Source organism: Doryrhamphus excisus, linkage group LG11, assembly GCF_037039965.1.
Source record: "Doryrhamphus excisus strain RoL-2023G ecotype Guam linkage group LG11, RoL_Dexc_Guam_v1.1, whole genome shotgun sequence".
Lineage (NCBI taxonomy): Eukaryota > Metazoa > Chordata > Actinopteri > Syngnathiformes > Syngnathidae > Doryrhamphus > Doryrhamphus excisus.
The window spans coordinates 20768442-20793516 of NC_136367.1; the positions used below are offsets into that span (position 1 = coordinate 20768442).

Here is a 25075-nt window from a genome sequence, read left to right on the forward strand (position 1 = left end):
TCAGTAATGTTACATTGATGAGACAATATCCACCGCAGGAAGAACAAATAATCTATGTTATGTCTTATTGATATCCACTGTACATGACTTTGAGGGTGACTATAGGGGTGTTATTTCATGTCTAGAGGTCTCTAATAATGTTCAAAGTCTCTAAAGTTTCTAAACGGGTTTTCTATGCTTTAACCATGGAAATATTAATTTTATAAAGAATAACTCTACGATAAAGAGGAATTCCTTTATCCCATACTCATTCGAATGTCCCTTACTTAGATTTAATGAACAAAAAAGGCTAATGACTGACTTCAGTTGTCGTTAGTGCTGCTTGTTAAAGGTTTTGACATTAAAACTCCACATGTTCTCATATGAGACTGAAAGGTTGTTTTCAGAGGGAAGGTGTAACCCATTGCAGAAAAGCTTCTACTACAAAAAGTGGAAATCTAAGCGAAGAAAATCGTGGACAAAAGTGCTTATTTTTAACAAAAAATTATAGTCTCTCCCTGTGGCATCAATTTGCGTATTTTAAGTAATATTTATACAAAAAAGTTACATTACTTAAGCTATTCTGACACATTAACTTCTTTGTAGACTTTGTTGTGTGGCACCTTTGATAGGACTGAAAAACCCCCCCACAAGCTAACCTAACGCCTCCCTAACCATTCACCAACTTTCACCACTGAACTCAACTCAACTCTGATAAAACTGTAATAAATGTGCAACCAGAAGAGATTTTTTTCTTTTTTCCTGGTTGTTTTGCTTTCTCTGATTCCGTTTTCTCATTAATCCTTGGGGGTTGTGATGATAACCACAGACTATGAGGCCTCCATTGTTCCACAGCAGAGGAGCAGAGAGAAGACACACATTGTGATACTCATGAACTTTCAATTGTTCTGGTCTCGGGTCAGAGGGTGAGATCCCCTTTGTTGGAACTTCCTTACAACACTATGGAAGGGGCCAATTGAGATTGTTGGAGTAGCTTCCAAAAGGTTAGCAAAGGTCCAATGGAAGCTTGACAGTTTAGTCCAGGGTTTTACTATTAATTAGAGAGAATGATGAAAAAAATATTTGTTGATTTGGTAAATTCATCTGCCAATAATGAGAATCAAAGAATACTAAACTCATCACACAGCAACTCAACACTTAAAAGTTATAAAAAAAGTTAAAAAATCTGCAATTTTAACTTTTTCCATTGTGCATTTAATTGGAAGACAAGCAGCATAGAAAATGGATGGATCGCTGCCTCCGTCCACCAGAGGGAGGCTGACATCAATGCAGCGCTCCGGTGGGCACCAATGAAATGCTTTGTCCTTGTATATTTCCTAGCTATCTCTTGAGTGTTAAGTCGCTGCGTGATGACTTTAGCATTCTTTGCAAGATGACACCATGAGTCAGGCTGACAAGCTCGTCGTGAGTTCACTTAGAACTTGTGGTTGACTCGCAAGTGGCACAGTATTTGAATGATTAGTAGTAGTACTGAAGTAAAGAAAGATGTCCGCTGTAAAAGCCGCAGGGTTTAAGTTTAAGACAAAAGTTGTGGCTTATACACTAAAAATTAAGTTGTTTGCATTATGTTATTTTTATTGTATTATTATAAAATACAAATTTATTTATTTTACATTAATTCATTAAATGAACTAATTTATTGTATTATATAATAATAATTAATTAATTATTCTTTACTTTTTAAATAATAATAATAATTATTGTGTAATTATATTATGTGTGTATTTATTATGTTATTGCATGTCCAGACTTGAGGACACCCAGTATAAAGCCAGACACTATGGTATGTGACCAGTATGGTTCAATGGTCCAATGTTGCCGTAAGGTCTGGGAGTAGTAAATAACGAGAGCTACCATCCAAACCAAACAGGAAGGCCCCAGTTTCCAAGAGGAACAATTGCGATTCCCGGCCAGACACAACATATCCTTACAGTATATTTCATGTAAGTTCCACTGCCCTGCTTTTCTTTGTTGTAGACTAAGCAAGAAGGTGAAATGAATGGTCTCAAACAGCGTGTGACGTGCAACTTTCTCTGTCTGGCTTTGCTGCCAAGTCCGAGCAGCGGGGCGGCATGCTACAATGCAGCTCCTGGGTCCATCCTCCATGAGGCTTGGCTCAGCCTGAGCCAAATGTATTTTTAGCCTGCCGGGTTATGTAACAAGTCCGTGTCATTGGATCTGAGCACAGAGGCTTCTGAGGAGGCTTCTGGTAAACCATTTTACGCAGCCTGTAGAAGATGTAAATGTTTCGCTGCGCAGTTAAAGTGAGGTTTATTGATGTTAAGAGTCAGCTCGCAAAACAAGTTGGTCCATGCATGATGAAAAACATGAAAAACCAGAAGCGGCTACCGACACTCATTCACATCGTTTCCCATCCCTGGTCTTCAGGTACCCTGGAACCTCATCTGTCTGCCTTGCTGTGGATGGCCATGCTGGTTTCCCTGGCTATTGTCATCATTTTGCCTCAGCCTCACGGCATCCGGGCGCTCATAGCCTCGACTATCTTACGGCTCATCTTTTCTGTTGGCCTGGAGCCCACATTACTTCTACTCGGGGGCTTTAATGTAAGTTCCGAATAACAACGGACGTTTGTAGCAAAGTCTTTGCAGCGCCACATCCAGCTGGATCATATTACGCAACAGGTGACTGACGACAATTAAGCTTGTGATGAAGCGATACATCACACTTAGTTTTAGTGCTTCAAACAATGACAGTCAAGACAAAACAAGATCTGTCGAGCGGTGCCACATTTTATTGATCTCACCGTGGTCTGTCTCGTGTCTCAACGTGTTTTTATTGTGCTGTCAGTTATGTAATAAAGTCATCTTCCTGATGAGCTTTGTTGGGAACCGTGGGACATTCACACGAGGCTACCTAGCCATGATCACCGATGTGGAGTTCCTGTACCACCTGCTGTACCTGATCATCTGCTCCCTGGGGGTCTTCGTCCATGTCTTCTTTTATAGCCTGCTGGTGGGTGAACACACACACACACACACACACACTGCATAATTCACATCCAGTCCACTCATTTACAAGATGACAAGAGGTTATGACCCTTATGGCCCTCAGTGTGAAAATAATATCAACCGAGATATTTCCGTCTATGTTCTCTTTCAGCTCTTTGATCTGGTTTACCGAGAAGAGACCTTGCTGAATGTCATTAAGAGTGTGACCCGCAATGGCCGCTCCATTGTTCTCACGGCCGTGCTCGCTCTCATACTCGTCTACCTCTTTTCTATTGTGGGATACATCTTCTTCAAAGACGACTTCATTTTAGCCGTCGACAGGATCCCCAACAAAACGCTCGGTACGTCTCAGCGCCGGGTTCTCGTTTCTTACCGAGAGCATCCATTACGGGTCACTTCCTGACCCAAACAGACAAACAAGTTTCTTCCGTTTATTGATCCAAGGCACGACTAAAGGGCGGATATAATGATGATAACAAAAGTAGCTTAATTGAATTAAAGTGCTTTGTTTCCTTCCAGGTTTTGGAGCCAGCGTTGTGGGAGAGTTTTTCTCGGGTGGGGTATGTCACAAGGAAAATGGAGAGAACTGCTCAACAGAGGTGCCGAATGATGGTGAGTGGACAGAAAAGACCAAGGGGTCCATCGAAAATGGAATGGTGCAAAAACTGAATGGGTTTTTCCCAATTAGTAGTGACCTTTACATGACTTTTACCTTTAGTGAAGGCTCCCGTCGGTAAGGACGGCGATGAGTGGAGAAGTGGCTGGGAACGAGGGACGACGGAGTTGGGGGACAATGACTTCCGAGTGGAAGTTGAGGCACGTTTCGTAATAAAGACACTTTAGGAACAACACGTATCAACAACACGACAAGACTGAGTCAGCAGTACTTGGGGTTCTTCGTTCAAGCACATGAGTCCATGGAATGATACACGGGCAAACTGACTAGATTGTTAGCTGCAAAAACTAAAGTAATATTTATGGCTGTAATTTTTGTCAAAAACCGAAGTAGCATTTGTATTGGGGTGTCTAGACAAGGTTCTTCCAAGGGCAAATTTGGTATTCGGGGAACTGTGTCAGTCCGTCAGAACCACACCCGCCTGTGTGATGGTACGGTCTTCACGTCCTCACAGACGACTGAGTCACTCAAAGATGATTCGGCTCACTTAGCCGTAAATCTCGGTCAGACTGGCGGTCATGGGATTTAAACTGGCTGGACCTACTGGGGGTGTGGAGGGGCTGCTGGATGAAACAGCAAGGCTCCTTGTTTGTGTCAGGGCCTCAAACATTAAACCGGGGCATGGGGTCGAAAGGTCAGGGATTATTTACCATTAGGCAAAGGAGATCAGCGGGTCCACTCGGTGATGGCAGAGAAGGTCTTTTATCTCAAAGAGCAAGTTCTTTGCAAACCCGCTGACCTTGATGGGAACGCTTCCAATCTGGGAAGAACATCCATGCTACCTTCAAATTGGTCAACCTACCGTGACAAAAGCACCATCGGCTTCAGACGTAACCCTTTCATGTGTTCCATGAAAGGCTAATTACGGCTGTCATGTGACTTGTTTTGTGTGCATAGAGTAGATCAATTCTCACTAACATTTTGACCTAACTGCCCTAGCGTGGCCCAGTCAGGATACCTCTACCGGTTTGTGTTTTTGTGTGTTTTTAGTACTATAATATTGTTTTTCTTTATATATGTAATGGCTGTTGCTTAAATAACTGCATGCTATACTCCGAAACTTGTAACGTTGAAGAGAAGTCTTTAGATGACCGGACTGCTAATGAGTTTCTTTTATTTGTGAACTGTTGATGCTTCTCCTGTAATGTGCTCTCAATGTTTCTCTGTAGGTTCTCTTTCCATCCAGCCATCTGCAGTGGTCATCGAGGACAAGGAACGGACCTGTGACTCCTTACTCATGTGCATTGTCACCGTATTGAGCCACGGCCTGAGGAGCGGAGGAGGTGTTGGGGATGTACTGCGAAAACCATCCAAAGAGGTACAAGAAGAAAAATCGCACCCGAGTGACATTTGGGACTGAGCAGTGTGCGATTCATCTAAGACTGCAAAGGCAGCTCAGCTTCCTCTAAAATGTCCACACCAAAATAGTGGCGAAATACCTGGTCCTGGTGTGTGTACATTTCATTGACTAAGTATGCGACAGAATACCTTCGTCGTTTGTTCAGAATCAGCTACTTCAGCTTTTACACAGTCGAGCGTCTACTGGCTTGAACTTAAGTTGATTAGTGATGCCTGGATACTGAAGCACAAGGATAGTCCAGATTGCTAGTTTTTTTTATCTGTCCCAGAGTGACCTTATTATTATACTGTTAGCCCACTGCTAGTGTACCAGATCTGCTTTGTTTGTTCTAACCGAGCATGTCATCCGTCTCTAGTGTGTGCACATTGTGTGACGGCAGCTAAAATCCTTCTTCTCTTGGTTCTACCAGGAGCCTCTCTTTGCAGCCCGAGTCATCTACGACCTGTTGTTCTTCTTCATGGTCATCATCATCGTTCTCAACCTCATCTTTGGTGTCATCATTGATACATTTGCTGACCTGAGGAGTGAGAAACAGAAAAAAGAAGAAATCCTGAAGACAACGTGTTTTATTTGCGGTGGGGAATGCATCATCGTTTGGACAACTTTTCCCGTCCTTTCGTCTTAATTCTTCTATTCTCAGAAACGGAGGCAACAGATTTATGCTGCACCGTAACTCAGAACGCAGAGGTGATACCTCATGACAAGACTAGAAACGGGATGTTTTTCTGGGGAGTGTAAACAATGAAACGCCTCCTCTTCCTAGAATACTGGTTACTCACGTCAGGCGCTGCTGTGGAGGAGGAGAATGTTTGTTGATTTATACATTGTTCTCCTCCGTCACTCAACTCTTAACTTATCAGCCTCGGAGCACGACTACATGGTTAGACAAGGCTTGCAGAGTGAATATAACAAGGACTGGGACTGTCACAATGGGATAAATTTAGTGCAACAAACAATGCAACGACATTTTTAGCAAGTCTCAGTTGTGACACGTAGTCTGGCCAACCCTTGTGACCGTGTTTCCTCCTCCTTTTTCACGGAGGTCACATGCACAATCATGTCTTTTGTCACAAGTTAAGTCTTATTTTTAAGAAAAAGATGTCAATTCCTGCCATTTCTATGTGTGTGACTTTCGTTTGGTCCTATTTTAGGTCTGGAGAGAGACAAATTTGACAATAAGACCGTCAGCTTTGAAGAGCACATCAAAGTTGAACACAACATGTGGCACTACCTGTTCTTCATCGTCCTGGTCAAAGTCAAGGATTCCACCGAGTACACTGGTCCAGAGAGCTACGTGGCCGAAATGATCAGGGTAAGAGGACTGAGATGTACTTGCAATCCTCTTCCGAAAAACTGAACACATTTGTTCTTGCAGATATTTACAGATGGTCCTCGGTTTTTCTGTTGGTTCTGTTTGTTAAAAACGGAACTCAGAGCCATCAACACTCGGCTGTTGCGATTAAGGATAAATATTGTATTTTAACATTTAACTGATCAACAAGGTCAGGGTTGAGTCAAGTCTGAAGTCGTAGGCTTGAAATCATAAGCACTGTTTAGTGTTTTCTCTTGGAGATGAATAAATGATCTATTTATCTAGTGTTTTACAAGTCTCAAGTCTTGAGGCAGGTCTCAGGTAAAGACCTGCAAGTCTCAAGACAAGTCAATGCTGAACTCCTAAGCTTGCAAGTGTCCTTACAAGTCACAAGCACAGTTTAATGTTTTGCAAGTCTCAAGTCTCAAGTAAAGACATGCAAGTCCAAGTCAGGGTAGAGTCAAGTCTTAAGTCATAGGTTTGAAATCATAAGCACTGTTTAGTGTTTTCTTGGAGATTAATAAATTATCTATTTATGTAGTGTTTTACAAGTCTCAAGTCAAGTCTCAGGTAAAGACCTGCAAGTCCAAGTCAGGTCTCAAGTCATAGTCAAATCCGAACTCTTAAGCTTGCAAGTGTCCTTACAAGTCACAAGCACAGTTTAATGTTTTGCAAGTCTCAAGTAAAGACACGCAAGTCCAAGTCAGGTCGGAAGTCAGGGTAGAGTCAAGTCTTAAGTCATAGGTTTGAAATCATAAGCACTGTTTAGTGTTTTCTCTTGGAGATTAATAAATTATCTATTTATGTAGTGTTTTACAAGTCTCAAGTCAAGTCTCAGGTAAAGACCTGCAAGTCCAAGTCAGGTCTCAAGTCATAGTCAAATCTGAACTCTTAAGCTTGCAAGTGTCCTTACAAGTCACAAGCACAGTTTAATGTTTTGCAAGTCTCAAGTAAAGACACGCAAGTCCAAGTCAGGTCGGAAGTCAGGGTAGAGTCAAGTCTTAAGTCATAGGTTTGAAATCATAAGCACTGTTTAGTGTTTTCTCTTGGAGATTAATAAATTATCTATTTATGTAGTGTTTTACAAGTCTCAAGTCAAGTCTCAGGTAAAGACCTGCAAGTCCAAGTCAAGTCTCAAGTCATAGTCAAATCCGAACTCTTAAGCTTGCAAGTGTCCTTACAAGTCACAAGCACAGTTTAATGTTTTGCAAGTCTCAAGTAAAGACATGCAAGTCCAAGTCAGGTCGGAAGTCAGGGTAGAGTCAAGTCTTAAGTCATAGGTTTGAAATCATAAGCACTGTTTAGTGTTTTCTCTTGGAGATTAATAAATTATCTATTTATGTAGTGTTTTACAAGTCTCAAGTCAAGTCTCAGGTAAAGACCTGCAAGTCCAAGTCAGGTCTCAAGTCATAGTCAAATCCAAACTCTTAAGCTTGCAAGTGTCCTTACAAGTCACAAGCACAGTTTAATGTTTTGCAAGTCTCAAGTAAAGACATGCAAGTCCAAGTCAGGTCGGAAGTCAGGGTAGAGTCAAGTCTTAAGTCATAGGTTTGAAATCATAAGCACTGTTTAGTGTTTTCTCTTGGAGATTAATAAATTATCTATTTATGTAGTGTTTTACAAGTCTCAAGTCAAGTCTCAGGTAAAGACCTGCAAGTCCAAGTCAGGTCTCAAGTCATAGTCAAATCCGAACTCTTAAGCTTGCAAGTGTCCTTACAAGTCATAAGCACAGTTACTACGACTACGTCGCAGAGAGAGAGTGCTGAGACAGCATTCGGGATTTTATCAGAAATGTAATCCACGCCCTAGTTGTTTGTTCTTAAACCTGATTGGATGCTAATAGATGCATCCAATGAAGTGGATTCAAAGGTAAAATATGTTGTCTTGCTGGAAATTACAGTTTGGATTCTCTTTGACCCAGAAGTACCAAGACAACATTATGTAATCCGCTTCTTTTGACCTTAAGGTCTTTGATGTTTTACTGCAAGAGTCATCTTTACAAACAGAATGTGAAAACGTACTTGTGATTCCCCTGCTTGGCTGTCACAGTCTGCCCTTGGACCCCCATCAGGACCCCCCCATTGTCTTTTGTCTTGACCTCACTCTCCCAGTCTTGTGACCAAGCACCTGATTTGGGATTAACCCCCATCCTCTCCCCTATTAACCTTGCACCCCGCTGAACCAAAATTGGCATGTCAAGGGTACATTCTTATCAGCGGCTTTAAGAGGAGTGGAGAGCGGCCACGCATTGTGTGAAAGCCCCCCCGCCATCCCCCACCCGACCCAGTCATTCCTAACATTCACACTCAAATGTGTCCTGTTGAGACGCCGACATTCCAACTTGGCACGAGCAGCTCCGGTCTTGCAGCTTCGTGAAGGTTGTCCAGAGATTGTGAAAGTGGTGTTAACCTGCCCCATTTAAGGATTTGGTCTTCGTTCAGTCTGGCAACGCTTGTTATGTGCAGGGGCGTCACTCGGTTCTGAGGACAGGCGTGGCTTAGCCCCCTGGAGATGCACAGGATATGAATGAATGTAGTAGAAAAATCCAAAAAACAAATAAGGAACAAGAACCGGGATATAACTTTCCCACTTTTGGACAGATTTAGTAGAGATACTCAATTGTTTTTGGCCACCATTACGTTTACACAAATACACACAATCTACACTGCGAAACTGCTGCTTAGTGCTCATCAATTATATAATAAGCATTATTATAGTATTATTATATTATTAATTAGCCTATCATCATTATTCTTCTACTGATTATTACTACTACTACCAGTAGTAGTAGTAGTAGGCTAGTATTAGCCTGCTTATTGGCTTGCTTATTAGCCTGCTAATTGTCAGAGATTTTTTTTTGTACAAAAAAATCAATAAAAATAAACAAAAATAATAAAAAAATATAAAATTATTTAGGGGGGCTTAAGAACATTTTAAGTTTATATTTGTATTATTTTTATTATTATTATTTACATTTAATTAAAATGGGCCTAATGACGCCACTGGTTATGTATATGATTTGTATCATAAATAGTAGTTTAGTCACCTCCTACTTAGTTTGGTGTTGTTGAGCGATGCGATAATGTGAGCTAGACGGGGGGGGGGGTGTAGAAGTAAGACTACTCTGACAATGACTTGTATTGACGTCAGGAGTGAAGGAGTCTGACTGAAGTGTCACATATACGGTGTGAAATGATTGCGTGTCATTTTCATATGAAAAATTCCAACCAGTTTGTTGGCGTTCCTCTTTTTGCTGGAACAATATGTGGCTGCAGATGGGTGTTATGGTTTATTGTGTTATTTTTGGGGTATTTGTAGACCCTGCTTTGGTGGCCTCCGGCATGACGATGGTTTGTCTCTCTCGCCAGTTTAACCACAGAGTATCCTGTTCCTCCGTCAAGGCCAGGCTCGCTCTAATGATGAAGACTATAACTCTTTTCATTGATGAGTGTGAAGTCATGTCTGCACTCTTCATGTTTTTCAAAGATATTTTTATTTGTCTGTACTTTTTTAGCATACGATCAAAATGCTTTGAGGTACCTCGTCGAGCAGGAACTGGAGTGTAAACACGTTGTTGCCCGGGTTAATGAAGCTTTTTCATCCAGGAAGTGGTTCCTCCTTCCTTTCTGTTGTTCTTTCATAATGAGTGCGTACTCATCATATTAGTATGATGTGATTCCCCTCTGGCTGCTGGTTTGTGATGCGGACGGTCTTCTCGCCAAGGGACTTTCCTCGCCGTGTTGCTCAGCTCTTGTTTGTTGACCTTCCGAGGCTGCGCTGCGTCTTTCTGGAAGTTGCTACGGGAATGCTCATTGAGGTCATGTGACAGCGACATACGTGTGTGTGTGTGGAAAGGTTGAAGGGGTAATCATCGACGCCCTCACATGATTGGCTAATTTGGATGTGGTTGCAGACGCCACACGTTTCCAATGGCATGTGGGGGGCCGAGTGGCCCACTGTGGATGGAGGCATGGCAGAGTTCACCCACGTTGACCTTTGACCCTGTTAGATTGGCCCTTACCTTACTTGCTTATCTTAAACCAAGGAAAATAAAAGTCATCTTGCAATAATTGCGATGTAATTTTATTTTGTATTGTTTTAGCCGGGCATCTTTTCAAAATAAAAATCAAATTAAATCAAACTGCTAAACAAAAAAGAGGTAATTAGAATTTGATCCAATTGTTATTATTATTATTTCTTACTTCATTAATTATATATATATATATATATATTTATTATTTTTTTTTTATTTTTTTTTTTTCAAAATAAAAGCATCCCAAAAAAATCACTAACACAAAAAATGTTTTTCTTATCATAATTTTCAGCTGCAGTTCAAACAGTCCAAGCAGAAGCTGAGTGATTCTAAACTTGATCAAACTTACTGAAGATTTGTCAGATGAAAATCCGATCATATAGTCCGGATACATGCCTTTGGACTATTTAGAGTCTCCAGTCTCCATCAAGCATTTGAACTCCGAGCCAAGATTCAAACCTATCAGGAAGTCATTGTTATCCTTCTATGATAATATAATGATAAAGTGCTGAGTCATGTTTTCATGACTACTTTATGAGTTAAATTATTAATAATGTTTTTGGTGTCCAGGGGTGTCAAAACTTTTTTTATTAAGGGCCGCATCCAGACAAATTGAAGGAGATGCTAACACCAATCCATTCTAAGTCAGTATATGCTAAGCTAAGCTATCTTAACAATACATGAACATCATTTCTGTCCACCAGGATCACAACTTGGACTGGTTCCCACGTATGAGGGCCATGTCGTTGGTGAGCAGTGATGCAGACGGGGAGCAGAATGAAATTCGAAACCTTCAGGAAAAGCTGGAGTCCACCATGAAACTCGTATCCAACCTCTCCGGCCAGCTGACGGAGCTGAAAGAACAGGTTGGTTAGGAAAAAGACTTTTATATGATTTTTATCGAAATATCAGACCGCAGACCTTTGGGCTATTGGTCGCTCTTTGGATGCAAAACCTACTAAATCAGCAAAAACATTATTTTTGCAACAGTTTTTTGTGTGGCTGGCGAACGCATCCCTAGACATGGACTGGAAAGCTCCATTTTTGCAAGCCTGTTTCAGGCCAAGTGTAAAATGTCTTTGAGCCTTGAAATGAGAAGTGCATGTGAGGAAGTTACTGTCACAGAGACATTTTGACCCAGACGGGAGGAAATGATGGTGCTGCTGCAGGCTCATCAGTCACATTGTACTGCTACTGTACTACTACAAATACTATACAACAATACTATACGTGCGTGCTTTCTTCTGGTCTTCACTTTGGAAAGTTCTTTTACAATGTCAAGCCTTCCAATTCAAAGTAATATGTTCATTTTTTGCAAAAAAAAAAAAAAAATTTTAACACATCTCCAAAGCGGAGATGGATGAAAAAAACAAGACAGATTTTTACAGAATTTTGCAATAATCCTCCATGTCTCCCCCAAAAAAACTGACCATTTTCCACAAATTTGTTGTTGACTTTTCTCTGTCCTCATTTAGATGACCGAACAGAGGAAGCAAAAGCAGCGGATCGGCCTGCTGGGACACCCCCAGCACATGAACGTCAACCCCCAGCAGCCTGCATAGCGTCAAACTTGGGTGTGGACGCAGCGGTCCTTATGCACCGGATGGATGTGAGTAACTCACGACTTGGGAGAAAACGCTGTAACATAGCCGTCGTAGCTCCACTGTGCACACCGACCCCCCCCCCCCCCTCTTTCTAGTCCAGGAATTTGTGCCAAATGTTCTCTACGTTGACTTTATCCTTGTCTTATACTTGAATGTTTATTAAATTTGTTGACTTTCACCCCCCCTTCATTTATATTTCCAGGCCCATGTTGTGCAATATATACACTTAAATATGCAACCTCAACATCTTATTTCAGTGTTGACCTTTATTTGTTGAATTTAATCGCAAGTGGATAAACATAGGGAGGTGATTGCCGCCATTACTTAAACAGGAATAGAGATTATACTGAATAAGCCTTTGTTGTCTTTCTTCAAATCGTGCATACTTAAGTGTAATAATGTACTCAATAAGAGTCATGTATTGCTTCAAATATATATTTTCTTCATTTGGTCCCAGCGCCACGTAGAATGTGTGACTAAGCAGTCAGTATTGAATCATTTATTTACAAGTACCGCTAACCCTGTTCGGGTTTACTGCGGATGTGGCGTAGTCGTACCTGAGCGTTTCTGCTGGTGCGGCAAACATGCTCGGTTTGTGCCTGCTTTTGTCGTCCGATTACTCCATTTGTGCTTGCACTTTATTTTTTTTATGTTCTTTTGACTTTTTTGGTGTCTTCATATATTAAGTTGTATTTTTTCTATGTACTGTATGTATAAAGTTTGCTGCTTTTGTATAGAGAAACTTACTTTAAATGTTAGAAATAAATGAAAAAAGGTAGGCAATGCCATTTGTATATTAAAGTAGTTATTTATTCAAATAAATTGAATTATCCTTTGCTTTGCATACCGCTGTTGACCTTTTTTCTTTTTTCTAAGGTATAACAGTCGTCACAGGAACCACGCGGCTAGCTAGCATTGCAAAACAATGCGCTTCACACGCTAGCCTCTCCATGCACGTCGTCAAAAATGACTAATTTGTCGTGTCGTGTTCCAACGTCTGTGCAGTGGCATCGCCGTCATTTCAAAACCAAAACATTTCACAAAATGAAAGTAGCTCAAAACCTAAAGGTCTCTTGCAAAAACAGACCCTTGTCAGGGACCAAACTGTTTTTTTTTTCAATTGAGAAAAACAATAACCCCCACCCCATAATATAAACACCGTTTCTCCTGGGAAAAAAAAAAGTTTTTGCCTTCTTGATTACCTCTTGATTTTTAACTTGATTTGAAACTTAAATGTTTCACATGATCAAACTAATTTTAATATTTATTAACAACAACACACCTGAAGACAAAATGCAGGAAATAATTCCAAACCTACATGGCCATGTGTGGAAAAGTGACTGCCCCCCCGCCCCCCCCCCCCCCCCCCCCCCCCCCACACACACACGCACACTGTTAAAACATAATTGAGATCTATCAGTCTGAAAAAAATGATAAAGTCAAGTTACTAAAGTTTCAGGACTGCAGCATACCACAGTAAGAGCCATTATAGTAAGAGGCCTCACTTGCCTCAGTTAAGGTCGGTGTTCATGACTCCACCATAAGAAGGACACTGAGCAAAAATGTTCTGTGACCAAAACCACAAAAAGAACATTAAGACTTGTTCTGCTGTTTAACAAAAAATCCTGAAGGAGAACATCTGACCATCTGTTGGTGACCTCAAGCTGAAACCAACTCGGGTACTATTATTTACTACTATTACTACTACTACTACTACCTTTTATTCAAATCTTCCGGCTTTTCAACGCCAAACTCTCCTGTGTCCAAGACGCCGCTAAACAATCCAAAACGTTTGATGGTTGTCACTCGAGGTCACGATGAGGCAGGAAGTTTTTTTCCAGCAGCAGTTGGAGGCAACGTGACAAGGTACTTTGTCGGAACACGCACGGCTGGTTTAGTGGTAATGTCGCGTTTATGATGACAGCACGGAGCACAGAACAAAAAACACTTGGAGCGCTGCCACTGCCAGAGGGCGTGGCGGCATCAGCAGGTGAGCACGTGACATCGGCTACGGTTGGGCCGCTGCCAGTTTGTGCACGTTTATTGCCTGTGACTCCCTTTGCACTGCAAGTGTACGACTGTCTGTTATTAGTCATACTACTACATGACACTACATGAAGTACCTGCAGGAAGGCACGGAATAAACGCACCACTAAAAAGAACCTGTCTAAATTGGGAATACTCAATATATACATTACATACTCACACAGTGGTATTGGTTTTATAAAGTAATACTTTCCGCAGTAAATGATAGCAGACATTGTTATTAATATATTGCAATCTGAGATTTTGAGAATAAAGTTGCAAAATTATGAGGAAAAAAGTTCAAATTTTATGAGGATAAAGGCGTAAATTTATGAGAAAAAAATCAGAATTTTATGAGGATAAAGGTGTGAATTTATGAGAAAAAAGTCAGAATTTTATCAGGATAAAGATGTGAATTTATGAGAAAAAGAGTCTGAACTTTATGAGGATAAAGGCTTAAATTTCTGAGAAAAAAGCCCGAATTTTACGAGGATAAAGGCATGAATTTATGAGAAAAAAAAGTCTGAATTTTGTGAGGCTAAAGGTGTAAATTTATTAGAAAAAAAGTCTGAATTTTTTGAGGATAAAGGTGTAAATTTATGAGAAAAGTCTGAATTATATGAGGATAAAGGCGTAAATTTATGAGAAAAAAATCAGAATTTTATGAGGATAAAGGTGTGAATTTATGAGAAAAAAGTCAGAATTTTATCAGGATAAAGATGTGAATTTATGAGAAAAAGAGTCTGAACTTTATGAGGATAAAGGCTTAAATTTCTGAGAAAAAAGCCCAAATTTTACGAGGATAAAGGCATGAATTTATGAGAAAAAAAAGTCTGAATTTTGTGAGGCTAAAGGTGTAAATTTATTAGAAAAAAAGTCTGAATTTTGTGAGGATAAAGGCGTAAATTTATGAGAAAAAAAGTCTGAATTATATGAGGATAAAGGCGTAAATTTATGAGAAAAAAAATAAGAATTTTATGAGGATAAAGGTGTGAATTTATGGGGGAAAAGGGCATAATTTTTTGAGGAGTATGAGGATAAAGGCGAAAATTTATGAGAAAAAAAGTTTTATATTAGATTTTTTTTTCCAAAGTGGCCATATTACGTGACTTAATTTGTCATACCAAATACTATTTATTTATTGTTTTGTTTGTTTGTTTCTCTATTAAAATAATAATTCAGTCCTATGAATTTTCATTTTTCCTGGGCTTTTCTGTGATATACTGTATATTCATGTGATATATATTGAGATAATGAGACAAATTTGCAACAAATTTCACATGTGATTTCCTTTCACTGTTTGCATTGCATTCCATTTATCACGTGTGTTCCGAACTGCTAGAACAATAAAACACATCTGATGTCTCTTGCTCCACTTTCTGTGTGTAAACACATAAAAAGCTTTGTACAGGATGTCCTGACAAGGTGGAGCGTGGTGCTACACGGGACTCTGCTGCCTTGGGTGGGGATTAGGAGTGGGGGCGTGTCGATTTAATATCGACACTGTCGATACCATGGTCTGTATCGGTATTGGACTGAGAACAGCGTGAGGTGTGGATGTTTTTATGATGTCTTTAGTGCTTATTTTTCAAAGAAAACAAATGTTTTCTTTTCTATAGTTAGACTGTTGATATTTCTACAGGGCTATTTTATTGACTGGCTTTATAATAATTATATTATTTTGTTGGTATAGTTACATTGCCTTATGCATTTTGTTTGTTTACTTCAACATATTTGCTTAATATCCACAAGAAAACTTACCCAGCATGTACTTGGTATCACAGCGATATCATCACTTTCCGTATCGCCCCCCCCCCAACAAGCGGGGCGGCGCCTAGTCAGCGTGTGCGCGTGTGCGCGCGTGTCACGGGAAGCAGCAGCAGCAGCAGCAGCAGCAGCAGAGAGGGGCGGGGCGAGGCTTGAAAGCGCCGTCCAACACGTGAGCCTCATGTGACCGACCGCGGCTCACAGTGCCGAGGACGTGCCTGGAGTCACATGACTCGCTCCACACGTAGGCAGCGACTCACCCGCCCATCACGCGCACACACGCGCACACACGCGCACACTCTGCCGTCCACGGAAGCGCCCTGCTCATAACAGTCCGCACCTCAGGGTGACAACACGCTTTGGTGTCCGCGGCTCTCGGGGGATTTTGCGAATTTGCAGTCGAAGGCGGAGACACGGACCTGCTTATTTCTGTGTCCGATTCTCTTCACTGTAAAGTGCGACGGCAGACAACACGTGCGTCGTTTTTGTTATTGAGACATATTTGTCAGTTATTGAAGTTTTGCATCAATATGGAGGGGATTACAAGGGCACAGCCGCCGCCATGCGTGGATATGACTGACATGCAAGGGTGAGTTTTATTCCATTATTATTTTTGAAATATTTTTTAATATTACCCAAACTAATTTCAATCAATTTTTCCAAAGAATGGATTTCCCAATGTACGTGTATAAATCCAGGAGGGGCATGAAACGTGGGGATGACAATAAGGTACATTTCTAAAGTCCAATACCACAATATGAATTTTGAAATAAAGTCATCCATATCAACTTGGTGTCAATCATCTGCAGGAGACTTACAAGTTGCCTCATCGATTAATCGAAAAGAAAAGACGGGACAGGATCAACGAATGCATCGCACAACTGAAAGATTTGTTACCGGAGCACCTGAAGCTCACAGTGAGTATTTCTCTATCGCTCTATTCATTTTTTATCTCATCCATTTCTTAAAAAATAATAATAATAATTTAGCAGTCCTAATATCAGGCACGGAATCTGAATGGGTGTTTGAGGCCGGTCCTCATGTTCAGCTGCAGAACGCCGTTACATAAGCGAGATCAACATTCTTATCCAAGGTCTTCCTGTTTTAGACGCTGGGTCATTTGGAGAAAGCCGTGGTGCTGGAGCTCACCCTCAAGCACGTCAAAGCCTTGAATGCCCTGCTGGAGCAGCAGCAGCAGAAGATCATGGAGCTGCAGAACAACCTGCAGATCGGTAAGTGGGAGGCCTCCAAAAGCTTGGAACTGGGAGTCCCTCAAGTCTGGACGTCTGGACTTTTAGGGACACCCTGTATGACGCTGTTGTTTAACATTTTATATTTATACTTTCTGTTTACTTTGTTCGGTACAACTTCACGTGTGACTAAAATCACCTAAAATCCTGTAAGAACAACATTTTACCGTAAACGTGTACTGTACTTCTCATTTCAAATATATGAGAAGGTGGTGAAATACTACTTCCAATGAACCAACTACTGCGTCCCATCACCCCCAAACAAGCCAAAAGAAAGTTGAATGTAATTGAAGTACATTGATGGCAGTGTTGGCTTACCAATCCCGCCCCCGGTCTCCCTGTGTGACCAAACAGCCTTTGATTGGTTGACGCCAAGCTTTTTTCCTCCAATAGCAAAGTTTCATTGAATGTTTGCTTTTGGTTTCAAATATTATTGATCATAACTAAAGATGTTCTACGTTTGACCAGGTGACCAGGGCGGCGACAGCGCGGAGACCAGCGAGCAGATGTTCCGTTCAGGTTTCCACCTGTGCGCAAAAGAGGTCCTCCACTATCTGGATTGCCAAGACCGCAGTCGGGACCTGACGCCTTCCAACGTCATCAGCCACATCCACAAGGTCGCTTCTGAGGTACTTCACCAGCAAGCCAAGGACCACCAGTCTTTCCCTCAGAACTCGGAGAAACTCAACCATCATGCAGACCAGGCCCCGAGATCCACCGAGGGTCCGGCTAAGAACTGCGTTCCCGTAATTCAAAGGACTTACCCCAGTGGGATGGGCGAGCAGAGCGGCAGCGACACAGACACCGACAGCGGCTACGGGGGCGAACACGACAAACGTGACCCAAAGGCCCGGTGGTCAGACAGCCACAGGAAGGACGGGGACCCCAAACACGCCCCCGCGTCTGAGAGGACAGCCGATGGCGTCAAACACGAAGGGGATGAGCCTCGGGCCAAGAGGTCCAGGTCTGACTCTGAGGATGAAAACCTCTCCAACCCCACAGCCGCCAGCCCCGGCAGCTACATGGCCTTCTCCCCCAACCGGCCCCCGCTCTGCCTCCCGTTTTATCTCATCCCTCCGGCGGCCGCGGCGGCAGCGGCGTACCTCCCCATGCTGGAGAAGTGCTGGTACCCGGGGGGGATGCCGGTCATGTACCCAAGCGTGAGCGGCTCCCCGGAGACGTGTCAGATCCCCATGGACAAAACTTTAAAACAGACCCCCCCTTTAAACCTGGAAACCAAAGAGTAAAAGACGTTTGTGTTGGAGTCACGCCCCCCCCTGAATGTCGGGCTTCTTTGCGCTCCTCACACGGTGAAAGGTGGCTCTGGAACACTGTGAAACTGTCCCCATGAGTTCTGTAGCAGAGACCACTTTGTGTTGAATGTCGGAGGTAAACCCAGAATGTAAGGGACCTACAAGCCCCCCCGCCCGATAAGAAAAAAAAAATATTTTCCACCCATCTATTTGCACACACACCAGTCTATAATGAATGTAAGGATTAAACCAACGCCCACATCTAGTAGATGCTGCTTGGATTCATACGTAGATCTGTGAATGCGGGATCTGCCGATCCAGTCTTTGTGTTTTTTGTAATTAAAAAAAAAAAATTGAATTTCGTGTAGAACACACGTGATATCTCCACCCATCCTGCGGCTATCTTGGAGAGAAATAAGAAAATAAGTTGGCAAATACTTCAGGGCGTTGTCGCTGTTGGAGGTGCGGCACCGATGTCTGCACACTTCCATCATGTCATTGTGACTTTCCATGTGTTTTCCCTCCCGTCGTGGTCAACGGTAACGGTCATGTCCTTATTTTATGGATGCTACTCGTACATCTCTATTTTTGATACGTGACCTAATGAGTGTATTTGCTACCAGCGCAGGGTGGCGCTCGTCATGTGCTGTATGCCAAGAGTGTACATAGAGCTTTCTTTCCACCCTCAAATTCCACATCCAGATCCAGATCTGATCCAGATCTGATCTCCGCTCATGTTGCCTTTTTACTTATTTAGTGCACACACTGAGGGACAGGTTTTGGACGTGCTTTTGCTTTATGTGTCCGTGGCGGAGAGAGTGAATGTCAACGTTGAAAACAAAAACAATAGTTTTATATATATATATATATATAGAAAGAGGTACTTGGGGATTTTTATTTTCAAATGTAACATGTTTGATGTCGGTATTTTGTAAAGTATTATTAAAGTATTAATAAAGCTTTTTTTTCCAGTCTCCTGGAATCCACCGCCTGTTGGTGTACGTGTCGCAGCCAGCCATCCTGACAGCTCTCCATAACAACACGTGCTTACATAAGACTTACATAACCCATAAAGCAGTCGAGCGGCTGTAAATCAGTCTTAGATTACAAGCTGTAAACATCTCTGATTCTGAAAGATGTCGAAGAGAGTGTTTATGGAGGTCTTGGCAGAAAAGTGCAATCTATAAATGTGCAATCTTACTCCTTCTTGGTTATTTTGAAGTGAGGATTAATATCCGGAAAGCCCTGTTATTGTTTGCATCTTTTGTAGTATCGGTCATGATCTGGTTTATTTCCAAGGTGAAGTACATTTCATACTTACATTTACATAATTCTACATGTCCAAAAAGAAGTAGGAAGAAGCAGATGTTGTTTTTTCACTTCCTGTGTTCAACAAGTGTCAGTGTGCCATTTTATAATACTAAACAAGGATAAAGGTGCTTAATAGTCATCTTAATGAAGTTTGGAGATAGATTTGGCAATAATTTAAATAAATAACGAAGTGAAGATGACAATATTTTGGTCATAAATAGCTGATAAATATTCCGTAGTTGAATCAGAATCAGGATAGTGATAGCACTGTGGCTAAGCATTCTTTTTCCTTATACTTTATAAAAACTATAACTGAACTATAACAAGCTAAACTATAGAAACTATTTTTGTACTGTTTCTGGAAATGTCTCCTAATGTACAATATGAGTGACTTTTACTCAATCTGTTCCTTATTTAAATACCATATACTGATATGCTAAAGGTTTTTTAAAATTGTGGGTGTTGTTAATAAATTGTAACGTATTGTGAACTGTACATGAAATATTACCAGTATGATACATTGCATAATTTTTTCCCTCCGGTTACTTGCAGTTTCTTTCCAGCACAAAAATGACACTTCAGCACCCCCCAGTGGCATTACAGTGCATCGCTCACTATTTCACGGTATCTGCGCAGTTTTGTCTTTACATAACATCTGACGTAAGCAAGATAACCTTCACAGCTCACTGAGATTACGCACCTTCGCTGGTTTCCTATCAGAAAGTCCCTTCTAGAGAAATGTTTTTGTGGTTTCGGGCCTAATGGGGAAACCCTGATGGCTAAGTCTGAAACATTGCAGCATGTGTCAGCGAGGCTGCAGAAGAAAGTGTCATGAGATGAAATGTGTCTTCTAAGAAGTCTCCATAATGTCTGGGATGCTTGTGGAAAATGGTACGTCAGATTACGGTGCTCTTAGCATGTATGATTTGATGTGGTCACAGATAAGTAAATATCTCCAGATAAGAAGCACAGTGTTTGGTAACTGCGAAGAGATATGCGGAAACACGTGGTTTGTTTCGGCTGCTCACTTGAGTTTATTGCTCCACTTCCGCATCACCAAAGAAGGACTTGAAAGTACGGTGGCCCAGAAAGGTAAAAATGGCTTTTTTAACCCAACAAAGTGGATAACAATTTCAACCGTCCTGACAGCCACACACAGTCAGACACTGTTTTTGCAAATTTTTGCCAACTTTAATACGTCAAGTTTATTTTTATCGACTTTTAGACGCTATGGAGCAGCCACACACACACCGTAGACACTTCCGCGTTACCTCGTGACACACTCTTTGAGGTGCATTCAGGAACACCGGAATTGTGACGATCAGCATTACGGCACACGATAACATTGTGTCAAGCTTTCAAGATATCAGTCAGCACAATACTTTATATGCACCCATTAATAAATCTTAATAAAAATCGTCTATGTCACGTTTATGTGTGATGTTCAAACAACCCAAACCCAACAAGAAATTTTACCTGACAGTTACGTTCACAATATAGTTTGGCATGCCTGGGATTCTCAATGCTTCCTTTAATTGTGAAAAACCCAAAGCGGAAGTATTGTTTTTTTCTTCTTTGCCGGATCCTACACTCATCAGACGGGTTTTTTTTTACGTATTTGACTGCAGCAGAAAGTCAAATGGTGTTGATCGGTGCTGGTCATGATGGTCGTCCATGCTGCTCTGCTGTTCCTCGGACTGCTGGTGTCCTGCGGTTCGGACTTCGCTCCTCCCACAATTAGCATAAATTTGGACGATCCTGCAAGACTGAGATGGGAGCCAATTGTGACAGTTTTTGACACAGAATATCTGAAGAGAGCAGCTGCAGAGGTCATAGAGTGAGTGTCAGAGAAATTACATTATAATTCAATTATTGTAATTAACAGTAACGCTCCAAAATCAGGAAAAGCCGAAAACAAACAAAGTTGTACAGTAATAACAATGCTTCTAATTCCTTTATTTTTCAGCTCATCAATTCCGAAATGGCTTCACTATGTTCTCAAACCTCTTGTAAAGAGCGCCGAAATGTTCTTTCTTCCTGAGCCGTACGGCGAGGAGCTGCGTGGGTTGGCAACCCACTTTGACGGAAGCCTCTCTGACATCATCATGCTCAACTTCGCCTACGAAGTATCCGCGTACGTATGCTTCTCATTCTACAGTACTTCCGCAATATGTGTATGTATCCGTGTCAAATGTGAAGTGTCTATTTTGCATTTTGCAGATATTGCACAAGTATTGTTGCTCAGGACGCAGACGGGAATCTGTTCCATGGCAGGAATCTGGACTACCCACACGCTCCAATTCTGAGGAATCTAACTGTCAATGTAAACTTTCTGAAGGACGGAAAGGTACGGCATATGTCAACGTCACTTTTGTTATTGGTAGTTTCATCATTGGTTCTATGGTCGTCACAATTTTCCAGGTCCATTCCGCCACAGTATGACATTTATACCATATTGGTATAAATGCAACATTATTAGCCACGTATACATGGACCCAAATATTCCAGTTCCAGTTCCAGTTCGGTTTATTTGCTCAAAGGGAAAGAATTTAACCTTTGTATACACCTCATTCCAACACTAAAATGGCAATCCGAATGAGTAAATAATCGGATTCACAGGGGGTGGAATATTCCTTTCCCCAATCCGATTGAGGTATCTTGTATCCGCTCAAACGGAAAGTTGTCAGGGTGCGTTCTTCTTCGTGGTGTTTTTCTTCTTCTGTTATTTATTGGCGGTTAGCAAGCAGATAAGATGTAACACGCAGCTGGAGACGTTCTTCAGTTTTAAAAACGGAGGCGAGGAATGGACACTGGACTGCTGCGGAAAGTTTGTTTTTGATCCAAACTCATTTCAAGACTGGACAAAGGAAAAACTGGCGATACGGAGTTATTCCAACAAGTGAAAGAAAAACTTGGGGAAGCCGGTATCACGTGATGTTGATGTTTACGCTTTACTGGGCATGCCCCATTGACTATTCTGGTTGATTATAGCGGCGCATGTAGACAACCGATTGGAATATTCCTTTCCATGGATACCATTGTTTTCGGAAAAGTCATTCGGAAAGATTCCATTCGGAAAGAGAAAAACTCCTCATGTAAACGTGGCTACTGGACCCTGGCAGGTGGCATACAGTGGAACTTCCTTTGCTGGCTATGTGGGTCTGTGGACTGGCCAAAGTCCGTACAAGTTCACTGTGTCTGGTGACCAGCGAGGTAAGACCCCATCTCTCCCGTAAGTCGCCGCGTTTGTCGTTACTGCCAATGTGACACGACGATGTTGCTTTCCGTCTGTGACCAGGCAAGGAACACTGGTGGAACTTCTGGAAGAATGTGGTGTCAGCTTTCCTGTTAGGGAGAAGCCCTGTCAGCTGGCTGATGAGGGAGGTGCGGTGAAGAAAGACCACGTAATGACGCAACCCCATCCTGCTCAAAATATCATTGTTGCCGTGGCTTTTCCGCAGACTCTGGAAGAGGCGGAAAACTTTCAAGACGCTGTCGTGCGTCTTGCGAAAACCCCCATCATCACAGGGGTCTATTACATTGTGGGCGGGGCACGGGCAGGGGAAGGCGTCGTCATCACCAGAGATCGAGCCGGCCCTGCAGATATCTGGCCTTTGGATCCAGTGAACGGCCAGTTAGTAGAACATCAGCTGACCACAGTCTTTGTGACGTGCTGATACTAACTGAATTTGTATTTTTCTTTAGATGGTTCAGAGTGGAGACCAACTTTGATCACTGGCTTCCACCGCCTGCCAAGGATCATCGAAGGTAGGCTGGCTCGTGATGAATACTGCAGGAACATGGCTGATACCCAGCATGCATCGTGTTAGTTAATAGCAACATACTTTTTTCTCGCTAATTCCTAGAGAAGCAGCCAACAAAGCCATGAACGCGACAGGTCAAGCTTTTATCAACATGCATACGCTTTATCAGGCAAGTCAGGACACATCATAATACAGTCATCCCTCGTTTATCGTGGTTGATTGGTCCGAGCCATGATAAGTGAATTTCCACGAAGTAGGAGTCCTTCTTTATTTTTTTTGTAGTTACGGCGTCCAAAAACGATTTTCTTAATACAGTTTTTAACATATTAGAGCCCTCTAGACATGAAATAACAGCAATATAGTCACCTTTATATTTGTATTACCAAATATAGTAGATACAATCTGAGAAAATCAGACATTTAAGACAAAAATATAACTATGCTAGTGTGTTGCAGTAAATGTGTTCCATGTGGAGGACAGGAAGTGACGTTGGGGGTTTCGTGGGTTTTAGCTTGTCGAGGGTTACACGCAACAATAGTTCTTGTTAGTAATTATAATTGATATGATAATTATTAACAATGTCCGATATTGTCCAACTCTGAATTTCCGATACTGATATCAGCCGATCCCGGTACCGATATGTGCAACATGACATGACATCTATTGTATACAGAATGAATGTGTTTGGAAAACCATGATAGAAAATTAGAAATTCGAACCGCGATGTGGCGAGGGACGACTGTACTCATGAAACCAAGACCAATTTCTGGAGTGATGTTGCATTTATAACTTGTAAAATTGCATCTCCCCAGGTTTTGTCGCTGGATCCAGTGTGTAATCAGTAAGGAAAACATTTGACCATTATGCTTTCATCTTTGTGGCAATGTATAGTAGTATCTCATGATACTTCATGTTGCTGGGATACTGAATACCAACATTAGTTCCCTTTGCAACATGTCCGTATCTCTTTGTTTAACGGTATTTAACAGCAATGCAGTGCTTTATTTCCCCTTTTTTTCCAAATCCTTCCTGATAATAATAAAATGACTGTGTGCAGTATTTGTGGTCTTAACTGAACTGAACGTCAACAGTTCTTGTGAGTGTTCTCTTTGTAAAGCTGCATATCCTTGATTTTCTTAACATCCTTCCCATCATTTCACAGGATAACAGTTTTTACGACAACAATGAGTGCAGCAACACCCGAGAAGTATACCACCTTTGTCAGGCCGCAGGTACAGTGAATGCAGCAAATGAGGATAGACCATCCACTAAATTAATTTCTTTTTTGTTTTTCAAGGGCTGTCATGAGACTATCTGGCCGGAGGTGCCTCAAGTGATCAACAAATATTGGAGCTCATTCTAAAATTTAAAGTATGCATCTTATGTGGACACGTGTCCTATGTATATAAGTATGTATATGGCTATTTGAATCACATTTACTTTAACATCAATGTGTATGTGCTCTCTCGTACATAGCAATCTTCAAATATGCCTTCTTATTCAATATGATAAACTTGTGTCAACACCTAAGGTAATCTTCATCTTGGGTAAGACAAGTTTAAATGGTTGACACAGAAATACACCTTCAAGCAACAAAAATCTTCCAAACTTCCGTGCCTTTGTGCTGTTACTTGAAAACATGTATTAAACAGGGCTGTTCTTTGTAACAGCGTTCATTTGATCCTACACTTATTGCATGAATCCACAACACTACATTAACTATAGTCATAGTAATGTATTGAATGTGTTGT

The 25075-nt window shown here is 41.6% G+C and overlaps 3 protein-coding genes across 16 annotated transcripts in view; all 3 read left to right on the top strand.

Moving 5' to 3' along the window:
• The window catches only part of itpr1b (inositol 1,4,5-trisphosphate receptor, type 1b), a 72978-nt gene extending 60180 nt beyond the window's left edge, over positions 1 to 12798 (top strand). For all 13 annotated transcript variants that reach the window (XM_078794424.1, XM_078794423.1, XM_078794429.1 and 10 more), the window contains 9 exons: positions 2389 to 2564; positions 2809 to 2973; positions 3121 to 3310; positions 3489 to 3581; positions 4815 to 4963; positions 5415 to 5580; positions 6157 to 6317; positions 11055 to 11216; positions 11826 to 12798. In XM_078794424.1, the coding sequence (XP_078650550.1) occupies positions 2389 to 2564; positions 2809 to 2973; positions 3121 to 3310; positions 3489 to 3581; positions 4815 to 4963; positions 5415 to 5580; positions 6157 to 6317; positions 11055 to 11216; positions 11826 to 11912 (1349 nt within the window). In that variant the 3' untranslated portion in view covers positions 11913 to 12798. The remainder of the gene's footprint in view (positions 1 to 2388; positions 2565 to 2808; positions 2974 to 3120; positions 3311 to 3488; positions 3582 to 4814; positions 4964 to 5414; positions 5581 to 6156; positions 6318 to 11054; positions 11217 to 11825) is intronic.
• Positions 12799 to 16008: 3210 nt separating this feature from the next.
• Positions 16009 to 19223, top strand: bhlhe40 (basic helix-loop-helix family, member e40). The gene is made up of 5 exons (XM_058055210.2): positions 16009 to 16335; positions 16412 to 16475; positions 16556 to 16663; positions 16855 to 16978; positions 17465 to 19223. The coding sequence occupies exons 1-5, from the start codon at positions 16277 to 16279 to the stop codon at positions 18241 to 18243; spliced, it is 1134 nt and encodes a 377-aa protein (XP_057911193.2). The 5' UTR covers positions 16009 to 16276; the 3' UTR covers positions 18244 to 19223.
• A 1409-nt stretch (positions 19224 to 20632) lies between these two features.
• On the top strand, positions 20633 to 24976 carry LOC131106408 (N-acylethanolamine-hydrolyzing acid amidase-like). Of its 2 annotated transcripts, XR_013629369.1 has the most exons (12): positions 20633 to 20652; positions 21189 to 21397; positions 21527 to 21694; positions 21781 to 21907; positions 22683 to 22773; positions 22859 to 22944; positions 23022 to 23194; positions 23266 to 23328; positions 23429 to 23493; positions 24137 to 24165; positions 24487 to 24556; positions 24622 to 24701. XR_013629369.1 is itself a non-coding variant. In XM_058055468.2 (11 exons), the coding sequence occupies exons 1-11, from the start codon at positions 21222 to 21224 to the stop codon at positions 24685 to 24687; spliced, it is 1116 nt and encodes a 371-aa protein (XP_057911451.2). In that variant the 5' UTR covers positions 21189 to 21221; the 3' UTR covers positions 24688 to 24976. The 2 variants fall into 2 exon arrangements, 1 of the variants encoding a protein (XP_057911451.2); XM_058055468.2 differs by lacking the exon at positions 20633 to 20652 and having other exon boundaries at positions 23427 to 23493; positions 24622 to 24976.
• Positions 24977 to 25075: the final 99 nt, after the last annotated feature.

Coding starts and splice junctions, on each gene's coding strand:
- bhlhe40 (XM_058055210.2), top strand. CDS start 16,277: ATGGAGGGGATTACAAGGGCACAGCCGCCGCCATGCGTGGATATGACT. Junction 16,336..16,411: donor GATATGACTGACATGCAAGG/GTGAGTTTTATT, acceptor ATTTTTCCAAAG/AATGGATTTCCCAATGTACG. Junction 16,476..16,555: donor AACGTGGGGATGACAATAAG/GTACATTTCTAA, acceptor AATCATCTGCAG/GAGACTTACAAGTTGCCTCA.
- LOC131106408 (XM_058055468.2), top strand. CDS start 21,222: ATGATGGTCGTCCATGCTGCTCTGCTGTTCCTCGGACTGCTGGTGTCC. Junction 21,695..21,780: donor TTCGCCTACGAAGTATCCGC/GTACGTATGCTT, acceptor TGCATTTTGCAG/ATATTGCACAAGTATTGTTG. Junction 23,195..23,265: donor TTGGATCCAGTGAACGGCCA/GTTAGTAGAACA, acceptor ATTTTTCTTTAG/ATGGTTCAGAGTGGAGACCA.